General features: G+C 57.1%; 1 protein-coding gene and 1 long non-coding RNA gene across 6 annotated transcripts in view; one reads left to right on the top strand and one right to left on the bottom strand.

Moving 5' to 3' along the window:
- The window catches only part of POC1A (POC1 centriolar protein A), a 71278-nt gene that overhangs the window by 6621 nt on the left and 43400 nt on the right, over positions 1-21257 (top strand). For 4 of the 5 annotated variants that reach the window (XM_027585763.1, XM_027585761.2, XM_027585764.1 and 1 more), the window contains 4 exons: positions 706-821; positions 8517-8650; positions 18048-18116; positions 20003-20101. In XM_027585763.1, the coding sequence (XP_027441564.1) occupies positions 706-821; positions 8517-8650; positions 18048-18116; positions 20003-20101 (418 nt within the window). The remainder of the gene's footprint in view (positions 1-705; positions 822-8516; positions 8651-18047; positions 18117-20002; positions 20102-21257) is intronic. The other variant, XM_027585765.2, reaches the window with a different exon arrangement.
- On the bottom strand, positions 7434-8705 carry LOC113917772. Its single transcript, XR_003518352.2, has 3 exons — positions 8567-8705; positions 8092-8188; positions 7434-7531 (listed from the first exon to the last, which is right to left on the bottom strand). It is a non-coding gene; the product is annotated as an uncharacterized LOC113917772 (long non-coding RNA).

Here is a 21257-nt window from a genome sequence, read left to right as displayed (position 1 = left end):
AAGAAGGTGACCCTGGACCTCCCAAAATCATGTTAGTATGTTGCCTATGGTGATGGGTTTATAAATGAAAGGCTTGGCAGGTTCTTGTAAGTTCTTGGTGGCGGTTCACGTTGTGCCACATCATCAGGAGAGGGAGGAGCCTGCATTGGAGTAGGGCCTCACCTGTTCTGGCCTTCTTGTTGAACCCCAGCTTCTGCCCTCCACAGGTAGGCTGGAGCCCCAGGGAAAGGCTCCTCCGGAGAGCCAGCCGTGATGCCAGCCTGGATGTCACGTGTGGGGATATTGGGGGCCCTTGGCCTGTCTCCTGGAGATAGTCAACCAGTGGCCTTGGGGCCCTGCTGGCCCTTTGGGGCTGGGCCTCATCGGGCAGGGGGCTTTGATGAGGGCCCTGGCTCTGACTCTAAACACCCTGAGCTGTCGGCTGACCTCTGGGCTGAAGGCCACTTTCTCTACTTGTATGTAGAAGTGGCTGCTGGGATTCGCTCCCTGGTGAGTCCACGTCTGGTCACTGCTAGCCACTGTTCGCACCCTTTCCTTGCTATGCCTTGGCCACCTGGTAAAGAAGCGGGGCAGGAGGGAGGTCTTCTGGGTTTGGGGAACAGCCTGAGCAGACATGCAGGGATGTTGGAAAAGGTTGGATGTTTGGGGGTCTGTTCTGAGCCAGGACGGTCCTCCTATAGCATGTGGTGGCTCCTGTCTTTCCAGCTTTGTCACCTTCGTGGACTTCCACCCCAGCGGCACGTGCATCGCAGCCGCCGGCATGGACAACACGGTGAAGGTGTGGGACGTGCGGACGCACCGGCTCTTGCAGCACTATCAGCGTGAGTGTCCGAGAGCGGCCGCGGTAGAGCAGGTGGCCGGCTCGTTGCCGTGGTGCTGAAGCGGGCCTGAGGACGGCCCCGGTCAGTGGGGAGAAGTCCCGGGCCTGTTGGGATCTTCAGCGGCCAGCAGTCTGTGTTGTGGCCGTGCTGGGTCGGAACACTGGCCTGAAGGTGGATCCTGGCACTACCTGGTACCCACCAAGCCCTGTGGTGCCTGCTCCTGAGCCGGCAGAGTCTCATGCACACTGCAGGGCGAGACAAGGAGCTCGCAGTGGATCTCTGGCCAGGGCTCTGCTCAAGGGCCGCTTCTCAGGGGCTGCCCGTGCTACTTGCCTCTAGAGCTAAGGCGAAGGGGGCAGGTCTGTCAAAAGAAGTCAGTGTTCGTGGCACCTTGGCCACCTCTGGCCTCATGGTGTCCTCCATGGATATGGAGCCAAGAACCATACGGAGGGTCAACTTAGGCTAGAGACCAGGCTCAGGAGGCAGCCCTGGGGCTGTGTCCCCTGATCTAATGGTAGCCCTCGGAAGGCAGAGCGGCAGGCAGTCAGCACGGGCTGTGTCAGGTTCCAGCTGGGAGGTAGGGTAGGGACGGACTTGCGTGTGATTAGGATGAGCTTGCGGAGGGGACTAGAGTATGGAACTGTCTTGAGAGCAGGTGTGACTGGGCAGGGCCATGAGCCACCTAGAGATGGTGGGGATGGGGCCAGGGAAGGAAGCTGGCGAGGGGCCACGGGAGGAACTAGGAGTTGTGCAGGGGGCAAAATGGTGGGCGGGCCTGTGGGCCTGGGGCTGAGACCGGAGAGGGGTAGAGCTGGAGTTGTTTGAGGAGCTGTGGTCGTTGACTTGGGACTAAGTTTAAAGTCCATGGGCTCCGTTCCAGAATTCGCACCTGAAAATGGGAAGATGGGAAGGATGTGTCTGGACAAAGGTGTAGGACTTGGGTTCAGAGCTCTCCTTTCCACCCCCTGTGAGCCCTTCTTAGCTGATCTCCCAAGAAGAGGGAGAGGCTCCTGGTCTTAAAAAGCACACGGTGGAGGGTGGGCTCCGCAGCCAGCCTCAGCATTCCTAGTTGTGTGATGTTGGGCAGGTCACTTGACTCCTCTGCGCCCCCTGGGACAATGATAGCACTTCCCTCACAGATGGTGTTGGGAGGGTAACGAATTGGTCTGTGTCAAGAGCTTAGGGAGTGCAGGAACCAGGTACTGTGTTCATGATGCCCCTGTTGCCAAGTCTGGGTCCTGGAGATCCTGGAGTAGGGAGTCTGGCCTGCATTGCCCTATACGACCACCAGGTGGCAGGGGCTAGCCGCATAACTGGTACTTTCCTTAACAGAGAGCCCTGGGGTTTGTCACAGCCGCTGTTTCAGACAGAGCTTCTAGAACAGAGCAGCTATGGGGTCTACCCTCTACTTGGAGACCACACCCCTCCTTCCCCTCCTTCAGGCTTTAGAGGCCTCTCTTCTGCTCTGGGCCAGGCCTGGGTTGGAGATCGGGCACATCTGCACGATGGACTGGGGGAAGGTTGGCAGGTGTGGAGGAGTGCTGGGCGGGAAGGCGCCGCTGAGTGTGGGGTCAGGAGAGATGGGAAGGGAAGGTGACGAGGCAGTGCAGCTTAGGAGCATAGGCTGCTTCCCATCTGTAAAGGGGGTGTGGGAAGAGTACCTTATGGGGTTTGGGAAGATCTGTTGGGGGAGTTCAAGTGAGTACTGGCAATGTGGTTTGTACCACGTAAGTTTTTAAATTTTTTATTATTATTTCTTTTTGCCACATAAGATTTGACACTGAGGGGAGAGGATCTCTAGGTGATCTTGGGAGGGTCCAGCCTCACTTCTGATGGATCAGGAGCATGGGTCTGGTGTTCGTAGGGTGCACCAGCAGGTACCCATTGGGGAGGACCTTGAATGCCATACTCTGGCCCATGGTCCCAAAGTTGCAGCCTGGGACTGGTCCCATTCCTCGAGGAGCGAAGGTCTGTCTGAGAGGACAGCAGTGCTGAGAGCCTACGTGGGTGGGAAGCTGGTGTGTCTGGGTGACTGTTGGGTGGGCTGCTTGCACCCGGTGTCTGAGTGAGGGCTGGGCATCCGAGTGGGGCAGGGATCGGGCCCAGGGAGATAGGCTTTGGAGATTGAATAGAGTTAGGAGGTGATGCTGTGGGTTGAGTGGCCACCTGGGCCCAGGAATTGGGAGCTTGAGAAAGGCTGGGGCCATATCCTGGGTCCCTGTGATTAAGGGGTCATAGAGGGAAAAGTTCACAAAGCAGCCAGAATGAGGGGTGGGAGCCCATGGGAGGGCTGATGGGGCAGAGCCAGGGGCATGAAGGAATGCAATGTCCCCTGAAGAGGTGGTCAGGAGGGGGAGTGATGTAGGGCAGTCGAGGAGGGTGGCGGGTGCTGGAGAGAGGTCCCTGGAGTTCTTGAGGGGGCAGACTTTGTGGTGGGTGGGCATGGGATGTCAGTGACTGGCAGGGCCGGGGAGGTGGTGGGAGGGCTCAGGTGGCATCAGGAGCCAAGTCCTGGGGGGACCCGGGTGCATGAGGCTGACAGCTTCTGCAGAGAGATTTCAGTGTGTTTTTGCTTGTCCTTTGCTCCTATGACAGAGCCACCCAGTGTCTTATTCCTAAGCCACCCCAATATAGATCAGACGCCTTGGGTGGCTTGGAGTACCTCGTAAATAATCGGGTTTCCTCAGCTCCCTGCTCAATGCATGGTGCACGGGGCAGCAGACTCATCCCACTGCCCCTAAGCTTACCCTCTGGGGCTCGAGAGCCCGGTAGATCTGAGCACATTGGCTGGGGGACGTACCCCTCACCCTTTATGCTGCTTGAGGGACCTGGCCAGGTCTGCTCAGGTCTAGCGGCTTCCCCAAAGAGCTCCATGGCCAAACCTTCTACCCAAGAGGCTCCCCCTACCCCCTTAGTAGCAGCTGCTCCCTCATCCTCAGAGGTGCCGGGGCATCTGTTTGGAGGTTGATTCCCCGAGAATGACTCCTGGCACTCTGGTAGCAGATGCCTGAGCTGTTTTCGGTCCCTGGCCCCTGGGAAACCCAGAGGAAACTTTTTAAGAATACTATGACATCTAGTGTCTCCCTTGGTGACTCTGAATGAGTACCAGGCTCTCCTGGGTGGGCTTGAGGCACATGAGTTTGTTGGGCTTTTCTGAGACCCTTTGACTCCTGATACTGTGTGGTCAGCAACCCCAGCCTGCCTGTGTCCGGCTGCCCTGTGGTTGCGCGTCACAGAGGACACTTCCTGTTCCATGCTGGGTTGTTGGGAGTTAAGCTGGCATCATCTGTCTTGGGCAAGGAGTTTCTCGGCTCTGACCTGTCCGTGTGGGGAGCAGTTCTGGTTTCCCAATTCAGCCAGGAGACGGTGGGGCTGCCGGATCCCTGGGAGTGCCGGGCCCCACGGAGGTGGGTTAGGCTCCATATGCTCCGAGCCCACATGAAGGCTGTTCAGACATCTGAGCAGCAACCCCCATCCGGAACCCATAGTGCGGTTTGCGGCTCCCAGGCACGTGCAGGTCCACTCTCCAGTGACAGGCCCCGGGGGTGCTGGCAGGACAGGGCTACCCCCCATTTCACAGATGGGCAGTTTGAGGCTTGTCCATGGTCCCACAGCTGGGAAGCTGAGTCTCCGATGGAAGGCCTCTGAGTGTGGCGTTCTGTCCGCCACTCCACGCTGGCTTCCTTACACCATGTTGATTCTAGTCATTCGCTTCCTGAGGGCCCTGGGAGGGTTTGGTTCGGCCCTCTCCAGAAATTCTAGTTAGAGCTCAGAGTCCCAGGTTCTCTGTCCCCTGGTTTTTAACACACCCCTCCGCCATATCGCAGATCTGGTCACAGAGGATTTTCAGGCAGCCGTGCAGTCCGTTGGTGGGGCAGGCCTGTATCCTTTGTTTCATGTTTTGAGAACAAAAGGGTTGGTCAGGAGGGCAGTGCGCTGTCCCACGTGATCTAGCCAGCTCACTGGCCCCTTCCCACCATCCCTAAGTGGGCCTTGGTGTGACATTCACACAGAGCAGGGTTTTGAGCATCCTTCCCTGCTGGTATCAGAGCACCATCATTGTACGAATCCATAGTCCCTTGTGAACCCGAAGTTACTGGGGAGGCCAGTTGCATGTTACGAGAAGCCCCCCCGCCCCGCCCAGGTGAAGTGCGCTGAGCCCTTTGTGATGGTGGTGGGCTGGGGCTGGGGCTTGGCCTCGTGTGGCCTGCCTTAGAAAGCTGCCTCCGACTTGGGTACCTGGGACTTCTCTGGGCCCCTTGGTCAGTTTGGAGCCCACTGGGCAGTGGGCCAGGCTTGCTGAGGGCTTGTACGTGCAGCGCTGTGTGGGCAGAGTGGATTGTGGGTACCTAGGCCTCTCCTTAGGCCCCATGCTACCCACAAGCTATGGCCAGTGCCCAGGGCTTAGGGGCAGGTCTGCAGTGGCCTCAGTCCCACCTTCTCTGGGCTCCTGGTGACCTGTAGGATCTTTTAAATTTTTTTTAAGATTTTATTTATTTACTTGAGAGAGAGAATGAGATAGAGAGAGAGAGCATGAGATGGGGGGAGGGTCCGAGGGAGAAGCAGACTCCCTGCTGAGCAGGGAGTCCGATGCGGGACTCGATCCCGGGACTCCAGGATCATGACCTGAGCCGAAGGCAGTCGCTTAACCAACTGAGCCACCCAGGTGCCCTGACCTGTAGGATCTTGATGTTGGTATATCTCTGACCATGAGTTGGAATGTCTTCTCTGGGGCGCTGTGCCATCAGTTGTCACCCATCACTGCCATGGAAGCAAGAAGAGGGCCTAGCAGGTTTTGGGCTTGATGAAAAGTGGATTGTTCCTGGACAGTCACTGCTCAGGACTTTATGGTGGGAGCCTCCCTGGGGGACTGGCGTGCAGGGGTGATTCTTAGAATGAGGCCTCCCTAGAATATGTCTCCCATGTTTATAGAGCCAGAGAGGCTGCCCCAGGCTGGTGGGGCTTGTGGGTGAGGCAGGAGAATGAGGAGGGAAATTCGGCAGTGGGTCCTGGTGTCTAATACATCCTGGTCCCCCAAGCTGAGCCCACTTCTGGAGTAAATGGTTCCAGATGTTTCCACCCCAGCGAGGAGGCCTTTGATATTCCTGCCATTTAGAGCAGAGCAGGGCTTTTGGTTGCCCTTCCTCCGGGGGAGATTCCCTCCCTGGGGTAGACTTGCCCAGCTGGGAGGCCCTGGCGTGCCATCCACATCCTGCGCCCGCTGCCCTGGTGGTACTGGGAAGCCCCGGACCCTCCTGGTCTGGCTGCACCTCTGCCAGCTTTGTCTCAGGTGGGGCGGGGCAGCGTTCATTCCAGGCCAGGCTGCCAAGGGCTGCAAAAATGAGAATAGCGTGCCCTTCTCCAGGCTCAGGGAGGTCGACGCGCCGGGGGCAGCATTTGAAGAGGCCCAAAGGGAGATGGGGCCTGGGGAGATAGATGCAGGGCAGGCCGCCTCTCAGAGCTGTCCTGCTGTGGGGTTGAGGGTGGCAGGGCTCCCCTCCTCCCACCCCACTTCACTGCCAGTGTGAACCAGCAATCTGGCGAGCATCGTGGGCCCCTCGGGAGTGCAGGGCACTAGCTCTTCGCCTGTAGACTCACGACCTGAAGGGCCGGCGGGAGGATGCCGAGCCAGACTGGGCTCCCGCCTCCCTGGACACCACTCACTCTTTTGTGAATCCACCCACCAGGGGAGGATTCACTTTTTATCATTCACCCAGTTGTGTAATCACAGTGGCTGTATTTTGATGGTTAAAAAAAAATCTGGAAGTATGCAGAGTAAAAATGAGAAGTCCCGTATTCCTGTCCTCCCCAGGGGCCTCTGTGGAAGGTCTGTCTGGAGCTTCTTCTGTCCACTTCCCTTTGCATGTGTGTGTCCCTTCCACCTGTGGGTAGTGGCAGTCACACTCTGCGTTACGAACGTTCTTTCTGCCACTGCTGTGGCTGGCTCCTTGCCTGTTCAGTTCCTGTTGGGTCAGCCGTGGCCGTATTCTTTGGCTCTCCATGCCCCAAGTCTTGGTAAACACTGAGGATGCTGACCTCCCCCACCCCCCATGGCCTCGAGTGCGGGGAGTGCAACGGGCTGAGGGAGCTGTGTTCTGCCTCTCTGGAGACCCCATCAGCCCCCCTGCAGTCTGGTTCCTGGAGCTGTGGTGCTTAGAGAATGCTCAGACATAAATACCGTGTTATGTAAAGCCCTGGCTGTCTCCCCTAAGTGTGCTTGGGGACATGTACCCACACTCCCCAGGCGTATCAGCCCATCAGCCGGGCTGGTTTCTGAGGGGCTCCCTGTACCGCTGTGGGCTCTGTGGAAGGCCAACCTGTGGTGGATGTATTTCTGGCCTCGCACTGGTTCTTGCAGACCCACAGGGCCAGGGTGAGGGGTTGGTTTTAGAATTTGTCTTTCTGTTTGTAGCAGTTCTGATTCAGCGGGCCCCGGTTATGTGACCCCCACTGGTGTCCCCCACCTGGCCTGTGGTGGTGGGGATGAAGGCACCGAAGTCTTCTTCAGTAGCTGCTTTCAGAAGCTGTGATGGAGCTGGTCCTCACGTTGTTGTCCGCATGTGGCCTGCCTGGGTCCAACTCACCTACTCACCAGCCACCTTCTGAGTCCTGCTCCGTGTCAGGCACTGAGCCGGGAGGCAAGGACCCGACACAGCCCCTGCCTGACGGAGCACACAGTCTCTTGGGGGACCCGGCCATGAGTCAGAGAGCTACACCGAAATGTAAAACACTGCAGTGAAGAGTGCGTCCACCAGAGACTTATGGTGCTTTAGGGGGACAATTCAAGGGGGTGGCCCCAATGAGGTCGGGAGGCTTCCCTGAGGGGGTGACTGAGCAGTGAGCTTCAAGGTCAGGGGTAGAGGTGGGCAAGAGTCTCCCAGGTCCGTGTGGAGCAGCTGGGAAGCTGACAGGGCTGGGGTGGTCGGATCTTGCAGAGTGAGGGTCACCAGGATGGACGGGCTCAGGCCAGGCCACTGGGGAACAGGAAGTCACAGATGAGGTTGAGCTGTTGTGCGGGTAAAGCGGCAGGACCTGGAAGCTGCGTGTGACACCCGGGGCAGCAGAGAGGCCCATCGGAGGGCTCCCTCTGTACAGAGGCCTCACAGGCAGGCTCCCCCCCCTGCCCCACACCCCAACACGTGGGTGCCATGATACAGCAGGAGAAACGGGTGTGCGTGTCAGGGTGCTTACTCAGGGTCCTAAGGTGAGGAACAGTGGGGAGGCTGGGATTGGAACCCAGGCCCGACTGGCTCCTGAGCGTGTGTCTTACCTCTGCCCGGCTGCCCCACATGCCTGCTCTCGTTGGGCAGGGGCATCGTACTGGCACTCAGGAATTGTCTTTTCTGTTCGGTTTCCCCTAAGTAGCGCTATGAGAGACAGATTGGGTGTTATGTTTGAGCACTCCGTTCTGCTCCAGCTCCACTGCTCCGTGTGGTGGGAGGGCAAGAGGAATCGCCCCATCCCTCGGGCCTTGTCACATGGGCTCCCGCCTGCCCTGTGTCTCCTGCTGCCCGTCCTCAGCTCTGGACGAGTCCGCTTCTGTTCTTTGGTTGTGGGGCTCCCCACGTCATTGGAGCTGTGGCCACCCTGGTCTAGCCCTGTGCCGAGCCACGGTTGGCCCCGATTGCCCATCTTCAGGCCCCAGCTGCATCCCTGGGCCTCCCAGCCAGTGCCTGACTGATGTCCCTCCCCCAGTGCACAGCGCAGCGGTGAATGCCCTGTCCTTTCACCCGTCCGGAAACTACCTGCTCACGGCCTCCAGCGACTCGACCTTGAAGATTCTGGACCTCATGGAGGGCCGGCTGCTCTACACGCTCCACGGGCATCAGGTGAGGGCATCAGCCTGGCGCTGTGGTGTGGAGGGAGGCGGAGATGCCGTCTCGAGGCCCATGCGGGGCTGAGGTTCACCGGAGGTGGCTCTTCCCTTGGAGCCTGCTGGGGATGGTTTCTGTGGTCCCCGCACAGCCTGGGCAGTGGGGTGAGATGCAGAAACAGGTTCACCCCTCACAGGACCTGTGACCTCTGGCAGAAGTGCTGGGCCTGGTGCTGCAGCTGAGCAGGGAGTGCAGGGGTTAACTTGGGTGGGGGTGGGAGGGGAGGCATCTGGACATGGTCGGCACACTTCGCACAGGGGGCTGCATGGAATCTGTCCCACAGTGACCTCAGGTGTCCCTCGGTCCAACAGTTGAGTAGAGCCCTGGAACCCCTGCCCAGAATCGGGGTCTCTTGGGGGTTCTGCAGACATCGGTGCCTTTGGAGACAGAAACCACAGGTGTCTCTCAGAGGCAGGTGCTAAGGGGGACATCTTCCTGTTTGTGTGTGTTTGCGAATTCCTGGAATTGAAGCAAGGGAGCAGAGCCCTTCTCTCTGAGTGATTTGTGCCAGTGCGGCCGGTGGCCGGGACTCCCTGGGCGGGCAGCGACCAGCACCAGCCCCCGTGGGCTGGCCGGGGGGAGGTGGGTTGCTTGTAGCCCTCCCTAGCCGCTGGCCTGGGTGCCGGCCTCTCGCACCGCCCCATCAGGAAATGTGGCTGAGCAGAACGGTCATTGGAGTTTCTCCTGTCGGGACATAACTGCCATACCCAAGTGGGGCCAGGGGTGCCGAGAGTTCATCCCCTTCTCCACCTGTGAGCAGGAGGCAGGCAGAGAGGCGAGTGGGGATGAACTCTCGAGGGCTGAGGGAGGCCCCGCTGTGCTCACGTACCTTGGGCTGGCAGCTCTGGATTCCGCTGCCATCTGAGTCGGGCACGTGGGGGCCATTGGCCATGGCTTGGGGTGGGAGCCTGCGCCTTTCCTTGTGCTCTCTGGGGACTTGGGAGGCTGCCTGCTCCCCTCAGCCCATGGTGACCGCTTGTCCTCCCTGTCACACATTTGGAGTGCAGGACCAGCGGTCCCATCCCCCTAGTGGCTGGCCCATCTAGGTGTAATATCTGGCCTCTGGGCTGGGTGATTGCTGCTCTTGTTGCAAGCTTGTTGGGGAGCCACCTTGTTAGCCCTTTGGCAAGTCAATCATTCAGTCACGCGTAACCAGTTTGGGATCTTATAACCAGGAGGACATTTGAAAACCACATGAATGATGCTATGTCCCCCTACTCCCTACAGAAAGAAAAGGCAATATCCAGAAACATCGTGCAAACAGATGCATGCCGAGTGATCACCCAGGGCTTTGGGGATGTGTGTGTGTGTGTGTGTGTGTGTGTGTGCGCGCGCGCGTGTGCGTGCGTGCGTGCACGAGTGTGTGTGGGGGGGTGGGTATGGGGGGGTTCTTTAAACTGCTGACTCGCCTCTCAGCCTGATAACCCTAAAATGTGGTGTCTAACGCCAGTCCCATGTTTGGGCACAGCATCAAGCACAGAAAGGAAGCCTGGAGAAGTGACACAGAGACCTGGTGAAACTGCAGTTGCTTGTCTGCTGTGGAAGCTGGGAATGCGGGAACTAAGCTGAGGGGCAGCTAGCAGTTGGCACAGCCCCGTGCGGGTGTGCCGTCCTCTTGGGCTCCCGGCCTGTGAAGTCCATTCCCTGGCCCTTCTTTCCAGGAAGCTGCGCACCTGGGCTCTTTGGGGACTGGAGCATTCACATTCTGTTTCAGGAGGTGGCTAAGGGCCCCATCAGGCCCAGGTGCCACCAGCCACTTCCCACAACATGGGACTGAGCAGCCCCAGTGCTCCTGAGTGGATCCTCGGTGCCCAGGGATTCTGTCCCACGGGTGAAGATGGCCGATTTGAAAGTGCTTTGGATCCCGGGGGGGTGGGCGGCCGAGGCCCAGGGAGAGGTTTGAAATTGTAGGGTTCCCATGCAGCTTAGGGTGGCAGAGCTGGGACTGGTATTCAGGTCTCTGCGGTTCCCACCCTACTTGTCTCACACTTCCGACTTTTAGCTGTTGAGTTGTGATTTCACTCTTGTTTTGAGATCACTGGTCTGTGTAGGAGGCCAGCAGGCTTTGTGGCTGCTTGTGGCCCAGCCTTGCTGCTACGTGACCTCATTCTGGTCCAGCAGGAGGGAACCCCGTGAAACTTTGGTTTGGACTTGGAGGCCCTCCTTGGGACAGTCCCCACACATGGGAGGGAAGAGCTGTGGGAGTGAAGGCTATTGAGTTGTTTTGCCAAGTGGAACACATCCCCTCATGCTTCTAGTTCCACACCTTCAAGAAGGGACAGCACAGGCTGAGGGTCAGGCCCACCGAGAGGAGCCAGCCACGGGGAGCTGATGCCGGCAGGAGGCAGTCCTTGGCCAGGCGGGGGCTGTGGGTGTATGCCAGGGAAGTGTGTCTCTGTCCCGTGTGAGGGCAGGGCCTGAGTCAGCCCCTCTGGGGGAACAGTGAGGGCGGGTCGGTGGACAAGAAGGCTCAGGGGCGGCAGTGCTGTTGGGCTGACACTCTGATCTGGGTTGAGGCTAGAAGTCTGATAGGCCATTTAGTGGACTCGTAAAGGCACAGGGGCGCCAGGTTGGAGGTACTTGCCAAGTACAAGCTAAGGTCAGGATCACCCAATGTAGCCCGGGTCTCTTGTGCTGTGTTGAGGGCAGCTCACCAGCTCAGGAGTCTGGCCATGGCAGCAGTTTGGCGGTTGTCTAGCACGCAACCGGCCATACCTCCCATCGGCCCTTGTGAAGCTGGCCCCCTTTGTGGGGCTAGGGGTGGACATCAATTATAAGTTTACTGTGGGCCTGAAGGATTCTGGTGTTTCTCTCCTGCAGTCCCAGCTTTGGGACTCTGAGCTATGAAGGGTCATTCAGGGGATGTAGCTAGGGGCTGAGAAAGGCTTCTGCCCCACGGGGGCTCGATGCCATCTAGGCTGTATACCAGGAATCGTTCCTTGGCTGTAGCTGGGGCCCTTGTGGCTCTTCAGAAGCTTCTACCATGTGAGCGTCTTCAACTGATTGACCACCGGGTGCCAGGCTGAGAGCCGGGCAGGCCCTTTGCTCTCTGCAGCCCGGGGGCCCCAGCCCCTCAAACAGCTCTGCTGCTCAAGTTGTGAGGGCCTTCAGCAGTGGGGAGGCAGCGGGTGGTGCAGGTTTCCACACACAACCCGAGCAGACACTGACACTTTGCCAAAGCAGGGGGCGGTGGGACAGGCTCAGGAGCCTGTTGGGGCTGAGAGATAGGGTGGCCCTCTACCTCCAGCTGATCTGCCCACCCCAGGTGGAGGGTGGACAGAGTAGGGAGGGCACTGCCAGCTCGGATGTGGCGCATTGCCCTCTTTCCTCTGCCTTTGCCCCTGAGAACACCAGAGTAATTTCTCTCTCCGTGGATTGAGCTGGTAAAGAGCCTGCACCGGTCACCTTTGTGAGCTTCTTTGACTGAGCCGAGTGCTGGGATGCATTCAGTGGGGGAGGGTTCACACAGCCTTGTCTGGCAGGGGACGGTGCCTAGCTTTTTTAAGGAAACACCCCAATATTTCCAGGAACAAACAGCTTGTTCCCACCTGGTTTCTGGTTTTGAGAAGCCATGGGTACCCTCCCACCTAGTTCAGGTGAAAAGTCTGAGCTCAGGAGGCTGCAGATGGGAAGAATGGTGTCAAGGTCAGACCATTCCAGCTTTGCCTCTTACCCTGGGACATTGGGCAGGACCTGAAGCTTTTCCTTATTTGTAAGAACTGCTGCGTCTGCCTCACAACAGGAGAGCATGTGTCTACATTCCCCAGCACCAGGCACGGTAGATCTTCACAGATACTGGTCCTTTTCCACTTCAGCTTTTAGAAAAGATCCTGGGTTGCTCTAGGTGAGAGCTCTTTACGAGGTCATTGAAGGTTTCTGTTATGGGCATGGTCCTGGCACCCTGGGTGGGCAGTCAGTCTTTGGTAGGAAAAGGAGTCCATGGTAGGGGTCTCTGATGGCTCCGCCCCCTCTGATGGGCACGGGCCATATAGTCCTCAGCCCTTCCCCCTCTGGGCTGGGGAGTGCCGGTTTCCTTCCTTCCATCACCCACGGAGTCTTTTAAGGGTTTATCTAGCTCTTTGTTTTATTTAGGCTTGTCCTCATCTCCCCCAGAACATCCTCTTGCTTTGGCTTCTCTTTGGCCGCACAGTTCCTGAAATCTGTCCCTGCAGTGACTCTCTGCCTAAATGCACTTGTCCTGACCAGTTGCTCTGAGTAGGTATGGCCTGCTGGTGCCTTGGTCCACAGGTCTGTTGGCAGTGCCCTTTATTAGTCCCGCCCATCGGGTCATCTTTTCTAGGGCCTGACTCCTAGAGGACAGGCCAGGTATCTTGGCATTGGGCTGGCAGGGGTGCCATTACACTCTCTGAGGCTCTGGAAGGTCTTGCTCTGGGGATCAGCCACAGTGGTGACAGTTAAGCGGGAGGAAGAGGGGTCCCTGCTTCTTGCCGGATCCAGTAGAGACTTAGGGGTGTCAGCATACAGGGGCCTCCCCCTCCCCCATCCCTCACCTTGCAGCAGGGAAGAGCAAGAGAAGGAAGAGCTTTCCCACCAAGTACGGCTGTTGTGCGAAGCCCTGTGCCCTGAGCGAGGCCCCCATAGCTCTGTGTGGCAAGTGTGGGGGCAGTGTGCTAGAAATACAGATTGATTTTTCTGTATTTTCTGAAACATAATCTTGAGCCATGCTCATTTGGTTTAAGTCCCCAGAGCTATTTGGGAGAGGATGGTGGGCGGGACGTGGGAGGGAGTTAAATCTGGTGTTTCTGGCTAGGCAGTTGGCGTCCGTGTTGCTGCGGAGTGACTGAGCTGCACGAGGACCACTGGGCATGGCTCGAGGGCCTAGAACCCCAAACCAGGGCTGCTGTCTGCACCTGGGGCTGTGCTCTGAGGCTTGGTTGTTGTGAAATCACAGCCTCAGGCTATAGGATCCACCAGGGTTACTGGGAGCTCGCCCCACGCCAGGGTCAAGGCTGGGGCTGGGGAAGTGTCATGAAGGGGCACAGGGTCGAGGAGGAGAGATGGCAGTGTGGTAGAGTGGCCTGGAGCACGAGTGCCACCCCTCAGGTGGCTCCAGGTGGAAGGAAGCTCCCCGAACGTTGCTCCCCCCTCCCCCGTTTCTTCCAGGGCTCTGCGGCCCCTGTGTAGTCATTTCATTTTGGAGAATTACGTTTATGCCTGGGAGTCTCAGACCCGGCTTGGATGGTTGGGTACCTCCTGGGAGAGGTGAGAGGACATCAAGAGGGAGAACAGCTCATTTGTTCCAACCTGAGTAAACCAAGAGGTCAGCCTGGCTTTCTGTTCCCTGCCAGCAGCCCAGGATTGAGGATTGGGAGGGAGCAGGTATCCTTGGCCAAGGTCAGGAGAGAGCCTCAGCATTCCTGGACCCCAGCTCCTCCCGGAGGCCACTCCTTGTCCACGGGGTCACTACTCAGACATAAGAATCAGCCCACGGCAGGTGCTGACGAGCGAGTGCGGGAGCCTCCCTGGTGTGGGGGTTTGTGGAAGGAGCAGCCTGGACACCTCAGAGACCAGAGCTCCCAAGCCAGGGGCTTCTCAGGCCTCCTTGGTCTCCGTATCTTTGTTGGATGATCACTCTTTTACCTCTGACTCAAGGCATGTGGTGTGACATTCCTATTTGTTTGCTGGCAGCCAGTGAAAAACATTTCAAAAGCCTTGTGAGGTGCTGGTGGATGGGGTACCTGGCTGGGTCTTTGCCGGCATAGCTGTTGTAGGCACAGCGGTCAAAGTTTCAGGTGCAGAGGGGCCTCAGGGAGTCAGGTGGAAGGGGGTGAGGAGAGCGGAGGGGTCTGGACAAGTGGCAGGGGCTGTGGAGGGAGAGTCACCAGGAGCTATGGGATCTAAACACCATGGGTTTCTTTGTTTTGCTTTTTTTTTTTTTTTTAAACTTTCTTGATTGATGCTTGATGTTTTCCGTGCGAGAGTGAAGAAAGCAGACTCTGTGGGTCCCTTGGGTCTGGGGGTTGTCAAAGCAGAGACAGTATGTGATGAAGTGACTGGGTGTGCGTCCAGCCAAGCCGGAGGGCCATGTGTGGCTGGGTCCGGAGGGAGAGTAGGTTGGGGTGGAAGGCCAGGCTGCGTCCTGCGCTTGTGACGACCAGGCAGAATCATCTCACCAAAGACCGACGGGCCAGATCTGGAGGTGGAGGGAAGGATCTGGTTGAGCCTGTGAGGGCCCCTGCCAGCAGGTGGCCTGCCGGCAGTTGGGGACCAGCATGTCAGGCCGGTGGGCACCTCTGGCAGTCAGACCACACTGCTGAAATCTCAGCCAAGAGCTCAGAGTCATGCTCAGAAGTCATTGCAGAGGCCCCTGGGTCTTGCCTGGGTGAAGAAACAACTTGGTGACATCCCTGCCGTGAGCCGGTGAATTGTGCATTGAGAGTGACTAATTAACTGAAAAGAGTAAGCCACCTTGAAGGCAGAACGATCTCAAAGAAGGTGGATCCCATCTGATAGTTGTCAGTGATGAAAGGGACCCTCCGAAGCCCCGGTGGTTTGGCAGCTGGACTGCACTCCTAGATAACTGCTGGGCTAGAGAGAATCACAGTGGAAACTAAACGTCTGGAGGTGACTGCTGGTGAGGATATTGCATGTTGCAAACTTTGGGGATGTATCTAAAGCAGTAAATCAGAGCCAAATGTGTAGCCTTAAATGAGTTTATTTAAAACTGAGAAAGATTGGAAATAATTGAATTAAGAGCTGAATGCTGAAAGTGGCCGAAAGATCCTGAAGGCAAGATGAGACCCTCTGGAGCTTGTGGTGAGGAGCAGTGAGCAGGCCGGTGGAGCTGGAGCACCAGTGAGGGCAGGAAGCAGGGAGTCTGGTGAAGTCAGTGGGGGCCGGGGTTGTCTGGGCCCCGGAAGGGGTGGGATGATGGTTGTCAGTGGTGGAGAAGCCTGGTCTGCATTCCGGTCCCTGCTGGCTCTGGCCCACGGCGGAGCTGCTTTCGTGGGCCACAGACACACAGGCAAGAGCTTCTGTGGAAGGGTGCCCTCTCCGGGAACACCAGGTACCTGGTGCAGGAGCCGAGCCATCCTCTAGGTAAACAGCCACTGCTGGGGCGGACTGTGGGCCCTGCCCCCTTACTGCTTGCCTGCTGCTGGTGCCATCCCCAGAGTGTCTGGGCTTTTGGACTCCGGGGAAAGCTCTAGCACCTGCCCTTTGGTCCCAGTCCCCCACCAAGCCATGGGCTGCCGGCTGCCTTCTTCAGGGCCCCTGCCACAGCTTGGCCTCCGGCATCTCGTCCCCAGCTTGGCATCTGGTGGTTGAGTGACAGCAGGAAAGGAGACTGATGAGTATTTGTTTGGTTCCTTGGTTGCTGTGACTTCTTGGAAACTGGCTGTTCCTCCATGAGCTCTGGGCAGGCAAAGAGCCCGGCTCTTTTGATGCTCCATGTCCTGGTTTCCTTCTCTTTTCCCTCTTCCTTCTTTGTTTTTTCTCAAAATGAAAATAGTTTTGTTGTTTTGTTTTTGTATTAACATAGCAACGCCATATACTCATTGTTTAAGGACTCAAAGTTTGGGAAATTTCAGGATTTCCAAGAATCAAGTAAAAGTCATCTGAAATTTCCTCGCCCCACCACCCCATAAAGTCCTGTTCATCTTGTTCACCCTTGGGGGTTGTCCACCTGGAAGAAGTACCTGAGGGATGCTCGGCCTGCCCCCTCCCCCACCCCCTCCTGCACTCAGCCCTGCACTGGCCGCCCGTGATGCCTTGCACCTGGCATTTTGCACTCACTGATGTCATTGACGTTGTTCCCAGTCAGACAGATGGATCTCCTTTGTCCTATTGGATGGCCACATAGGACTCCTGGCTGCCCTGATCCCCGGGCCCTTGGAGCCCCGCCTGTGAGAGAAGGCAGGGGGAGGCACAGGGGGGAGGCTTTGTCTCTGACCTTTCAGGCCTTGGTCTCCCCTCTGGGACATGTCACCCGTAGAAGGGGTCAGCATGCAAACCATCCTCCGAAGATTAAGTGGGTTAGTGCAGGTCAGTGTTAACTGGCCTTGTACTTAACTTTCTTTCTCACCACCCTCATTATGAGCATCTAGGAGAGGAGGAGCCATGGGTAGATTCTGGAAGTGGAAGAATGTTCTGTCCTGTCCAGGCCGCTTAGGCCCAGGGGGCAGCTTTCCGCCTGCCTGTCCCTTATGGGCAGGCCGAAGCTCTTCTTGTTCCATGACCACAGATCCCTTTTCTAGCCCATAACTTGTCGGGTCTTTTCTGGCATCGAGTGGAAGGTGCGCCCCAGTGTTCCTCTTGTCCGTGTGTCTATTGCTTCTACCAGCCCATGGCCGGAAGGCACCTCATTTGGGCAACTGGGGCTCTTGCTGCCCCCTGCTCTGGTCTGGAGGAACGGAGGTGTTCTTTGTGACAGTGGCCGTGCTGTCATCAGTTAGGAGAGAAGCTCTTTTTTCTGGTTTTGCTTGAGGAATGCCAGGTACTGGCAGACTGACAGCTTGGCTAGGAGGAGTTGGTGGTCTACCATGTTGTGTGAACAGACTCTTGCTCCATGCATCTTTCTGCGGTGGATGTCACGCATGTGGGAAGGAGCCTTCCACCTTTCCCGGGAGATCACACCCGGCTCTTCGAAGTCTGGATGTGCTCACGGGCCCTCCAAGTGTTGCCTGCCCTGGTCTGGCATCATCACCCTTCCCGTAGTCACGCAGACCTTCTGCCCTGGGAAAGCCAGAGCAGGCACTTCTCCCGCCAGGGTCCTAACATAAGGCACGTGACATGCACACTGGGGCGATGCGTCTTGTTGCTCCTCTGCTCAGGGACCTTTGATAATCCCCTCCCCAGCCTCCTTCCTGCCCTGCTTCGGGCCTCTTGTGTCCCCTGGACTTCCTGACAGCACCCTGCTTCTGCTCATTGGCTCCTCCTTGGGGCCGCATGCTTCTCTGGTCAGCTACAGGGTGGTGTGGGGGAGGAGCACAGCCTGGGCCAGGGGGACCAAGTTCTGGAGCCCATGCTTGGCCTGGGATGAGTCAGTGCACCTCTCTGACCTCCAAGCTCGTCCTTGGGAAGCGGGAACGGTGATGTCAACCCAGCAGGGCCACCAGCGTGCACTGTCCTGCTAATTCCTCTCTGCCCATCCACCGCCCTGTGGCCTGGCCTTTGTGCTGTCAGCCGTGCTCGGGCACAGAGGCCTCAGCAGTGACACCCGTGGCTGAGCTCCTACAGGTGCCTCTGCCAAAGCTTGGGGAGGACTAGGGGCTCAATGAAGCCCTCAGACCCTTGTCCTGCTGTGGCTCTCGTTCTTGAGCTGGTTTTCTTCCTGTGCGTTTGGAAGCTAGCGTGACCTTTGGTGTTTGTTCTTTTTTGTTTGTTCTGATAGGGTCCGGCCACCACTGTTGCCTTTTCAAGAACGGGGGAGTATTTTGCTTCTGGAGGTTCTGATGAACAAGTAAGTAAAGAACAGTGTGAGGAATGTTGGCTGATACTTATCAGAAGAGAACAGGAGGCCAAGGCGCCTTGAGGATGGGCCAGGTTTCACCAGCTTCCTCGGGGACTTTCAGTGACCTTGAAGGCTAAAACATGGGGTGAGGTGCACAGACCCAGGGTGCTCCGCTTGTGGGCTATTTGAGGGGCACCGTTTTCAAGCTGCTTGGCTGCGGGGAGAAGATGTGTGTGAGGAGGTCCTGTCCCATTTCGTCACCTTTTGTGCCGAGGCTTTCTGCCTGTCAGCCCTGGTGCCTCCTGCCCAGAATGTTCATTCTCTTGGTGCGGGGCGTCACAGCTCTGACTGCTCAGCCCAGTCCCACCGGCCCCCCAGCGAACCCCAGCCCCGGCCCCGGGTGGACCGACTCGGGTGGAGTTTCTGCCAGGAAAGCAGAAGGTGATTGGAGGCTTTTTCGGCACGGCCTGGATCAGAGACCGTGGGCGTCTTCCCACCCAGCACTGGTTCCTGCGCTAACCAAACAAGGAAGGAGGAAGGCCCGGGGGACCCCTGAGCTGTCCCCGAGTGTGGAGGCCTAGCTCATTGCTTAAACAAGGGAAAATAGTACAGTAAAGTCACACTATAAATAGTCCTGGTAAAAGAAAGTCACATGGTACAAGAGGCAGCCTGGTAGAAAGTAGGGCTTCCGCCCACTCTGGCCCCTCCTCAGCTCCCTGGCTGCCTTCTTAAAGTTGGCTCTGAGAGCCGTTTTGGAGAGACATGTGAGTCTCTTCCCCTCCCAGGAATGTTTTCAGCAGTTGGACTAGTGCAGTTACACAGGGCCCTACAAACAAGGGGGTGGGGGACGTGCTAATTCTGTTTGTAAACAGGAGGAATGAAGGCCTTAAGTGCCCGTCAGCCGGGGGGCAGTAAACAGTGGGCTGCTCTGGGAGTGGCAAGCAGCCTCCCAAAAAACCAGGCTCGTGGCTGCGTCGCAAGCAGGAAAGCATCCCAGGCATGTGGCGCTTTCACCTTAACATGGATTTGGGGCTCCTTCTGTGGCCTCCGTTGAGCACCAGCCACACGCCACAGCTCCTGCCACCCTGTAAGTGACCCTGGCAGAGGGCAGCCGCCTGGGGGTGACACCTTCTAGCAGGAGCATTGTTGCTCCCCTGCTCCCCAGGGCCGTTTGCCAACCTTTTGCTGGGGGAGCCCCAAGACGTAAAGATCCTTCAAGTGGACCGGGGAATAATGGGTGTGTTACCCATGGCTCCCTGGGTACGAGAGTCTGTGCCAAGCTGTCTCCTGTGAGGTTGGAAGTAGGATCATCCCCTCTTCACAGATGAGGAACCTGAGGCACAGAGAGGTTGAGTCCCTTGCCTGGAGCCACACAGTAAAGGGTGGACCCAGGAATTTAACCGTAGCGGTCTGGTGTAACTTAAAGCCAGGCCACTACCCTTGGGAGCTTCTGTTTTAGTGGGGAGACAGGTGATAAATGAGGAAGAGAGAAAGGGACATTAAATAACTGTTGACTCTGATGCAATGAAAGAAATCAATAGACGGCTATGATAAAAATTAGCAGGAGACTGGGGAAGGTCTCTTGGAGAAGATGCTGCTGAAGCAGACGCTTTAGCTTGAGGAGCCAGCTCCGCTTATGCTGGGACCCTCCAGGGAGGGACCAGCAAGTGCAAAGTCCTGGGGACAGCATGCAGTGAGTCCATCCTGATGGCACAACCAGGTCTTCTCGAGGCCTGTCTAAAAAGCTGGGGAGGTGGGACAGGTCCCAGAGTTGAGCTGGGGTGTCAGGTGGGGACTGTCTTGCAACTGGCCCAGAACTTTGGGAGTCACCCCTGGCTCCTTTCTTCCATGAAGTAGGGCTGGTGTGATGTCATTGTGCTTGTTGCTCTTGGCAGGTAATGGTTTGGAAGAGTAACTTTGATGTTGTGGATTATGGAGAAGTCCTGAAAGTGCACAGGCCCCCAGCCCTGCCTGCCATGTCCTCCGGGAATCTGGTAAGTGGCTCAGTAGGCGTGTCCTGAGCCCTGAAACTCCAGTGGGTCATGGTGAACAGCAAATAATCTTTTGGCACTTGTGGTACTTTGTTTCAAATCTGGAATGTACAAACAAGACATGAAGACTGCAGGGTGTGAGGCCCTGTGTTTGCGGGGGGGTGGTGTTTCCATGGCACAGGCTACTGTTGGTTGAGGAAGGGAAGGACCTGTCCCACGCCGAGCCTTGGGCCACACGACCCCAGTGGAGAGTTCCTAGAGGGCGTGGGGCCTGAGCCACAGCTGGGACGGATGGGAAAGGCTCAGCCCTGTTGCTCTCACTTCCCTTTTCTTTTTTTTTTTTTACACCATGGAAAGGAAGTTCCTCAGCCACAAACCATTTTTAGTACCTTTTTAGGTAAAAGGGCATTTAGTGTTCCTGAATTCAAATAGTTAACGATATTTTTTGACAAATAGTTTTGGGGAAAAATTTGATAACTGATATGATCTCATTGAATAAAGTTGTATTCCACTTTGGCTGAAATAAGCTTTCAAGCCAAGGATGTGGAGCCCTGAGGGTTTTAAGCCCCAGTGGCTGCTGGCTGTTTAAATCTCTCCCTCCTGGACCCTGGAGGCAGTGTAGCCTCTCCCACCTACGGAAACTGGCCTGAACAACAGGAAACGGTTTGCCCAAGGCCCCCAGCAAGTCAAGGCTGGCCCAGAATAGAACCAGGAAGCCTCTGAGTCCATCCTGGCCTTTCTTTGGCTCCAGCAGAGGGATCCCCCACCCCAGCCTGAGACACACACACACACAGACACGCACACACAGCCGCATTCTGTGTGTTGGGGCTACTTCTAGGAATAGGCCAGGTTGAGATTTAAAGCTTTTCTTCCTAGGGTTGATCTGGGCCGGGAGGTTTTGTTCTCTCTCCACATTTGCTAATGAGTAGCCGATTCTCAGCTTTTGGGTCTGGTGGGGATGACTGGGTTGCATGGCGGTCTCCTTGCTGCTCTTTGGTCTTCTGCCTAGAAAGGCATTTTTCAAAAACTGCAGGACTGGATCCTGTGCGGTGAGTGCCACCTCCTTTCCAGCTCCCCATGTGCTGGGCATTTACGGTGAGCCAAGCCCAGGCTGGGCAGGTAAAGGTACTACTCTCATTCTCAGCTGAGACGCCTGGAG

The sequence above is a fragment of the Zalophus californianus genome, chromosome 1, assembly GCF_009762305.2.
Source record: "Zalophus californianus isolate mZalCal1 chromosome 1, mZalCal1.pri.v2, whole genome shotgun sequence".
Classification (NCBI taxonomy): domain Eukaryota; kingdom Metazoa; phylum Chordata; class Mammalia; order Carnivora; family Otariidae; genus Zalophus; species Zalophus californianus.
Note: the sequence above shows the minus strand (reverse complement) of the source record. Positions and strands in the feature narration are given on the sequence as shown.